This window comes from Sinocyclocheilus anshuiensis, unplaced genomic scaffold (genome assembly GCF_001515605.1).
Source record: "Sinocyclocheilus anshuiensis isolate Anshui unplaced genomic scaffold, SAMN03320099.WGS_v1.1 scaffold181, whole genome shotgun sequence".
NCBI lineage: Eukaryota > Metazoa > Chordata > Actinopteri > Cypriniformes > Cyprinidae > Sinocyclocheilus > Sinocyclocheilus anshuiensis.
Genome location: NW_015540898.1, coordinates 31,410 through 39,724, shown reverse-complemented (window position 1 = coordinate 39,724; position 8,315 = coordinate 31,410). Strand labels below are relative to the sequence as shown.

Genomic DNA, 8,315 nt, shown 5'->3' with positions numbered 1-8,315 from the left:
AAAATTTGGTTGAAATAATGTTACATTGTCGTTCAGTGTAACACAATATTTATGTAAAAATTCAAACAACATGCTTATTCTGACGTGTACATATTAAAATATATAAAAGAATAAGAGAGCATATTAAATTTGATTTGTGTTTTAAATGAGTAAACAATTTTTACTGATAAATGGGCAAAATCTCGGATAGTGGCACAATTTTTAAAATGTAAAATTACAACTAATTAGTATTTGGGGTGAAAGTAATTAGTCTTTTAATATGTCATAAATAGATTTTTGTTGTAAATATGCCTGACAAGATTGTTACACAATGACATTTTAGTGGGTCTCTTCTGTAAATCAGGGAAAAATGTCTGATTTTTATTTTTTGCTCAGAAAAACAAAAGAATAACCATGGAAATGAAATCATTACAATTAATAGGCCTAACTTAGGCCTACAATGTTTTTATTAAACTGTGATCACGTTAAATAGTTTCTGTCGTATTAAAAATATTTCATAAAAATTTTCAAAAGCATCCCCCCCTCTGGTTTTTTCACAAATTGTACCCTGAATCAAATACCAACAAATATGATACAGAATATTTTGTGCATCTCTAAATGCCTGTACTATGAGCTGCATCTAAACCTAAATAAAAATAATGCATCATTACAAATCCTTAAAAAGGGCTTTTTGTATCATTAAGCAACTACAAAAACAGCTTGCACATTCTTTTTGTACTGTAAATGATGAAGGAGTGTCATGAAGTGAATATTGTCTTTGTTTATCCTCCGTAGATGTCTGGAAGACTTCAGACATTCTCTTCCTGTCATGCTTCACTGGGCTGCGGGTCTGGCTCAGGACTGTGTGTGGGTAGAGGTTCACACCCTGTTTTCATTAACGACAGTCCAGATGTGTCTGTTCACTGGACACTACATTTCACCGCATTCTCACTTTTTTCACAAATTGTACCCTGTATATATATATATATATATATATACACACAGTATATATATCTTACTGACCCCAAAATTTTGTATATCAGTGTAAATGTAACATGTATCAGTCAACAACTAAATGATGGAAGACTGCTCACTTCTCTTTGAGACAGAGACACTGAAGGAATACAATCATTCTCCAGTCTGTCAATGTGCCTCACGATCTCTTCGAACGTCCGTTTATATGACTCCTCGTTCACGACCTTGATCTGTGCAGAGTAACAGCAGATGTCAGTAAGAGGACACAGAACGAGGACTGGCTGAAGGGTGCATGATCACGGCTGGTGTTCTCACCCCGATCTCTAGCAGAGAGCTGACGGGTTTGTGGTCGCTGGTCTTTAGGGTCATGTGACTCTGGTAATGAAGCTGTTTAATGTTCTTTCCCCTCCACAGGATGCGGTCACACCATGCTGGAACTCGGCACTTCTCACTACATAAACAAACACATACAAAAACCAAACAACACTGCTGAGATGCAGTAATCAGACCAGAAATAATACTATCTTAATTTAGAGATTTAGAGATTTTAACCATTAAATTGTGTGTAAATAAAAACACTATCATTTCACTCTAAAAAAGGCAGTGCATATATTTATTTAATTAAATCGCAGCCATCTAAATTTGATAAACGCTATAAGCCATATCGCAATATAGATTTTGTTTTGAATATCGTGCAGCCCTAGTCCACTTATAATGTTAGTAAATGTTTCTTAAAAGAACATTACTATGTGGCTGTCTTTTGGTACAAAAGAGCCAAACCCCAAGTCCCTATGATATTCTGGTATCTAAATATGGATTGGGTCCCTCATTCTTCATAAATTTTCACTTTTTTTATTAACTAGGCGAGAAACATAGGTCTGATCACTTAGAAAAGTAACAGCTCACCATGATAGAAGGTATTTATTTATATCCATAGCACAAAATGAATTATGTGCCCAAGTTTAATACTTGTTCACAGTAATACTTTCCTAGTATGTCTGCATATTACATCAAAATCTACAGACTGGCAACAAACCAACTGGGCACAAAACTATGTTGCTGAGAATCTCTTTTGATGGTGTGCGTGATCAAAGTGTGTGATGGTGTTTTCTGACCTTGTATCCCACTGATCTGAGCCAGTGTCGTATTTGTATGTTGGTTGGAAATCAATCTCTCCCTCCGTGAAGCCCACAAACACAACCTCCTCATCCATCTGCCGTTTCAACTGAAACACAGGTATGTCCACGGTCATTCATATTGCCATCTACCTCAACACTATCCAGACAAACCGCAGTGTGTTCTGTCCTACCTGGTCGTGATTATACAAGCTCTCAAAATCCTTTTTAGCTATCAAGTCTTTCACATGATCAACTTCAAGGTCACTTATTCGGTAGTTTAGATCTCCCAGCCATAACACAACACTGGAAGTGAAGAGAGAATGATAAAAGATTTAAAACAGGGAGATTTAGACTTTTGTCTCTAATTAAACTGGCAGGCTGTTGTGTTTAGCTCGTACTTGTGTTTCATGATGGTGAGGGGTGGTAGTGTGAGGTCATCTGGACTGAACTGCATCCTGCGACAAATGTCCTTAAAGTCCTGATTGCGTCTTTCAAACTCTTCTGTGTGCGCGGCGAGGTGGGAGTTCACCACACAGATGTCTGAGTTGTGAAACTGGAAGCGGATTGCTACTGCACCTTTATTACCCTAAATGAGAAAGGTTATTTCAATGCACCAGAAACATGGCTCTATTTTTTCCTTTCTATTAAGGATTACTTGTGTAATTTGCCGCTTTACAATTGTTAAATTTAGACTCCGTATACAAATATTCATTAGCTTCAATCGGGTCAGTCGCACTCAGGGCTCGCAAAATCGCTAGCCCGACGTCCCGGGGCTATTGTGTTTTCCAGTCGGGCTACCAAAATGTTTCACCACCCTGCCCGACGGGCTATCTTGAACAGTGATATAAAATTCCTTCCTTGATTTGGTTTGTTCACTCGCTTGTAGGGGTAAAACGGATCGTAGTTGATCGTTTGAACGTGTTTCTAAGTCTTGCCGATTTAAACATTCCAGTGTTTTAAACCATTCACGCGCATTCGGAGCTGCGCGCACTCATTCAAACAGAGAGACCATTCACAGAGAGCCGCGTTTCAGACAATGCGCGTACACAGAATTGATTCCTCTTTCGCGTATCCTTGCATCTGAATGAACACATACACACAAAAGTATCTCAAAATAATTGTCTCGGCAAATATTCTCGTAAACACAGTCGGTAATATCTTAAGTGAACGTAAACAGTGGAGAAAGAAATCTCAAGTGCATCATTATATTGCATCCGTGCATTCGGTCTTAAAGGGGCAGCAGCCTATAAACACCTGCTGTTCTATAAGCGCCACCTGCTGTCAGAGAGTGACATTTGCATCTCATTCACAAAGCTAAAATCAAACCATTCTGTTTTTGCTTCAAATTTTGAAATTATACAATCTAATTGCAATCTAAGTAACATGTATTTAGCATCTTTGTTTGGATCGTGATTAAAATGCAGTGGTTGCCTCTGATTTTAAATGGAAAAAGCACAGCCAAAGCATTAGTTTGTTTATATGAACAGATTTATTTTTTATTTGTATTATTTAATTATTTGATTTGGGATTTGTTTTGAAATTTCAAGTTAGTTTTATTATTTGACATATTTCAATTTCATAAAGAAATGTGCAGCATTGTGTTGGAGAAATAATAAAAAGACACCTTTTCATTTATAATTTGTCTTAAATCTCATTTTGTTAAAAAGAAACATTGTGAGAAAATTGTATTGTGAAATCAGTATCATGAATCGCATCGTGAGTTGAGTGAATCGTTACATCCCTATATGCTACTAGTTTTTGCTGTGGTGTCAAAGAAATATTCTGTTATTTAAATAATAAAGAACCATATTTTTTATAATCCAAGCCGTGAGTTTTGTGATCCGTTCCACCCTTTATAATCCAAGCCGTGAGTTTTGTGATCCGTTGCACCCCTACTCTCTTGACTTGTTATTTGAAGAAAAAAAAAAGCGATCACTGAAGTTTTTAATCATGCTAATTTTTTTTTCGGGCTACTTAAATTCATTTTGGGCTACCAAAATCTGAAGAATGTCTGCCCGAAGGGCTACCAGCGATTTTGAAATTTTGCGAGCCCTGGCACTGTAGAGTCCTGAATAACTGTTTTCATAAAAACAGACGCCACTCACCATCCGTCCCATGACACCTGTGCCGACGCTCTCAACCTCCACCTCAGAGATGTGTGCCGCATGCTCCGCCTTCACATAGAACAACAGCATGATGCCCACCAACCGCACCAGCTTCACCTGCAAAACACAGACGACAATGCTCACACACTGATCAGAAAGGCTTGAGGAAATGACAAAAATGACAATACTTCAGAGCCATGTCAAAGCTCTTTCTTGACTTCATACTTTTTTCTCTTAATACATGGAAAAAAACAACACAGAGTCAACAAACAAGGAGGTTAGTAAATTATATTCTGAATATTCTGAAGGTTTTTACAGAGGGGTATTCATATATTATTTGCCTGATTGTATGCAACATTTTATTCCTAAAAACATGGTGAAAATTATTTTTATTTGTGATAGTGATAAAAAGAGATTTCCAAAACCTTAACATGTCAACAAAATAAAACAAGAACTTTGATCATGGCTTCACCCAATGTTCAGCTTTCTGCTCTGGAAATGTATGCAAAATAATGCATATTTAATCAGACAATGCCTCATTTACATATTTAAACATCACATGTCCTACACTCCTAATGTAATCAATCAACTGGGGAAATATGGTGATCTCTATTAGTATTTTACTCACCTTAATGGTTAATTTACTGACAGCTTGACTAATAAGTAGTTTGTAATTAATTATAATCAATCCATATCAGTAGCATATTCTAATAATTCTGTTTCGGAGTTAAAAATCTGGATTAAAGGCATTAGTGCACACTAGCTCAGGTGTGAGAGGGCAGAGGAAGTCCTTACAAAAGCGTACTTGGCATCTGGATGGAGGCCCTTGTAGACAGCTAACATCCACTCGGGTTCTTTAGGAGTGTCATTGAAGAGAAACGCCTCTTTACTGAGATCCAGCTCCTGGAAACTACAGATGGAAAACAGCAGGGAATCAGAATCACTGATCTGTCCATCTTCATGGCTGTTAACATTAATATAAATATAATAATGTGAAATCTTACGCCACAAGGTAAAAGTCTGGAGGAGTGGTGGTGGATGCCAGCCATGGACTGAGACTTTCCTTTGGATTCTTGCCATTCACATTGTAGGTGCCCAAGAAAAAGCTGTTGAGTGATTCACATGATGTCACAACACAAGCCAAAGAGAGAAGCTGCCAGAATCAATTAAGAAACACCTCACATACTGAAACCTAGAGAACTACTGTACTGCAATAGTCAATAAAAGCCATTCCAACACAGGAGTCTGTTTAATTATGGCTGAGTCTGGATTTAATACAGTGTTGTTTTAAAATGACTATGCTTATGACTGCAAATGATTGCAAACAGCATCACTATTTTTGTAGAAATACTGTCCATGCATGTGCAACTGTAGGACAGGTTTCCATCCAAAAGGGGGCACTGCTGACACAGTACTGCAAATGTCCACTCAAGGATGATCATCACCAACTTCAAAAAATGCATTGAACTGAAATTTACAAATTTACATCAGTAAGATATTTTAGGAGGGCAAACATTACATTTACTGTCCTATTCAGCAAAGACATGTTAAAGAGGTCATGAACTGAAATCAAAGATAAGAGTTCATTGTGCTATAAAAACATCCTGTTAGTTCCAGAACTCAAAACTTTCTCGTTAGTTTAAAAACAGCTTGTATTGAAGCCAATCTGCCAAAACGGCAGGTTGTGGAATGCGCCACTTTATGATGTAATAGTGTGGCTAAACTCCGCCTCCACAGAAGATCATCAACGACTGCCTGTTTACCCCCGCCCACCGAATCACGCATGCAGTGTAAATAACGATAGGCAAACCCAGATCTACACAGAAACCAAACGATAAAGATGCTCCGAAGACAAGACGCTGTGGATTTACTTTATTTTGAATGAAGATCCAGATGGCGGCAGTAAAAACTTGCTCTTTGTTCACTTAATTTTACAGTGGATTCGTTTACAAATAAGGCACAATTCGACGCAGTGAGTGACAGTGAGTTGACCACATGTTTGATAAATTTAGCCTTCTCAAATCAACATTTGACTTGCCTACAATAAAATCCACATATAATATATATATATAAAACTGCAAGCATATCACAATGTTGGTTTAAACATTTAACCTAAATAAACCTGCACTGTTAGACGCATATCCAAGCTAAAGCGTGCTTCATGACTTTGAGTCACCTGCGTGATCACTTGCATTTATTTTTTACGGATAACAGTGGAAACAACTTAAAATACTACATTTTTGCTCTTACAGATAAGAGTAATCCATCATTTGAAACTGTAAAGGGTCCACTTTTATTTGTGTGCTCTCACAATAACAACAAAACATTGTGCTTTTGTAACAAAGACAACAAACAGGATGTGCTTTCTGCTGTCTCAGTCTCTGTGAACTGGAGCACAGCACAAAAATGAACCGAAACTCAGCATCTAGGCTACTTGCTTCACAGAAATGAGAACTATATCTATAGAAAGCTCGAAAAGACTACTTTAAAATGACCCCATTCAAATTGAAAACAAATACTCTCTGATTATGTAATCTGTATGAAATGTGCATTCCATCACCTTATTTGATGGATGTCTAAAATATAAAAAGAAGGAGAAGCTTAAAACAGGCCCGTTGCCTGTGAGCTGCGACGTGAAAATTGGCTCGAAGTCCTGAAATGCAGGGCTCTAATTAACAATATGTCACTTTAATGCCTCAGAAAATAACATTTCTGTTTACATATTGTGAAATGTAGGCCATGAGGGCCTCTGAAAAGCAGCAGATGCAATGTTAAAATAAGCGTATGACATAACAGGCAAATGTTAACATCAAGCATGACGACTGGCACCTAACCACACCTGTAGTTCTTGATGTAGGTGTAGGCGTCCTCGTTCTTGAGGAGCTCACATTTGATGAGGTTATCCCGCAGGCCGAACTGGGGCATGCCGAGCATCTGGGATTTATTTGACAGGATGGGCTGGGAGTTTCGGATCAGGTCATCTCTCACCTCACTCTTCACTCTCTCCTGACTGAAACAAAATCAACAAACTGCTTTAAGACAGAATATTTTGACAGAAATAGTATCAGAAATACTAATACTTTTATTCAGTTAGGATGCATTAAATTGATCAAAAGTGTCAGTAAAGACATTTATAATGTTACAAAAGATTTCTGTATCAAATAATGCTTTCCTTTTGAGAAGTCTATTCATCAAAAAATCCTGAAAAAAAAAATGTATTATGGTTTCCACAAAAATATGAAGAAGCCAAACTATTTTAACATTGATAATAATCAGGAATGTTTCTTGAGCAACAAATCAGCATATTAAGCCCCGTACACACGGAGACGAGTTTAGCTGTATACGCATACATTTTGTATCGTATAGGAGTTTCGTCCAGACGGATCTGGCGTTTTGGGAGAGTGAAACCGATATTTTTTTAAACCGGGTCCCAGAGTGGATAAATCTGAAAACGCCACCCTTGCGTTTTCGTGTGGACAGCGATGCAGCGAATCCGTATTTTTTCTGAAACTATGACGTCATCAGCCCACGTCTCGCCCCCTAGTCAGACACCGCTACGTCACGTAACAGCAACAAAAACACTGAACAAACACTGAACGATTGTCTTTTCATTAACTAACATTAACACAGATTAATAAATGCATTGTTCCATGTTCGTTTGTATACTGCAGGCAAGGTTTATGCGCATAGTCCAAGTCTTCTTCTCCGTTTATAGTGTATCTCTGTGGCAGAATTACAGCGCCACATGCTGGTCTGGCATGCATACCACATCGTTTTGTGTCGGTTTCGTGGTTTCGTGTGGACGCAGATATTTCTTGAGACAAGGGGGAAAGAAAGATCGGATAGGGAAAGCTCTGGCTTCGTGTGGACGTAGCCTTAGAATGATTTCTGAAGGATCATGTGAAACTGAAGACTGGCACAGCAATAAATTACATTTTATAATATATTACAATTTATACTACGGGGGCCGTTGAATGCTTGAATCTGATTGGCTGACGAACGTTCTGAGGTGTGCAATTATTTTCAGGGAAACGCATGGCGAACGTAGTTCCAGGCAGCTCTCTTGACCGCATTACAGTTCCATATCACTTCGCATAGTTAACTGTAATAACGGAAATTAGCATACAGTACCTATACA

At 37.9% G+C, this 8,315-nt stretch overlaps 1 protein-coding gene across 1 annotated transcript in view; it reads right to left on the bottom strand.

Annotated features, from left to right (window-relative positions):
- The window catches only part of LOC107688966 (type II inositol 1,4,5-trisphosphate 5-phosphatase-like), a 32,038-nt gene that overhangs the window by 9,802 nt on the left and 13,921 nt on the right, over positions 1 to 8,315 (bottom strand). The window contains exons 7-15 of the mRNA XM_016486814.1: positions 7,017 to 7,187; positions 5,182 to 5,283; positions 4,973 to 5,087; positions 4,178 to 4,294; positions 2,471 to 2,658; positions 2,264 to 2,375; positions 2,070 to 2,179; positions 1,270 to 1,405; positions 1,074 to 1,184 (exon numbers count right to left, since the gene is read on the bottom strand). Coding sequence (XP_016342300.1) covers positions 1,074 to 1,184; positions 1,270 to 1,405; positions 2,070 to 2,179; positions 2,264 to 2,375; positions 2,471 to 2,658; positions 4,178 to 4,294; positions 4,973 to 5,087; positions 5,182 to 5,283; positions 7,017 to 7,187 — 1,162 coding nt within the window. The remainder of the gene's footprint in view (positions 1 to 1,073; positions 1,185 to 1,269; positions 1,406 to 2,069; positions 2,180 to 2,263; positions 2,376 to 2,470; positions 2,659 to 4,177; positions 4,295 to 4,972; positions 5,088 to 5,181; positions 5,284 to 7,016; positions 7,188 to 8,315) is intronic.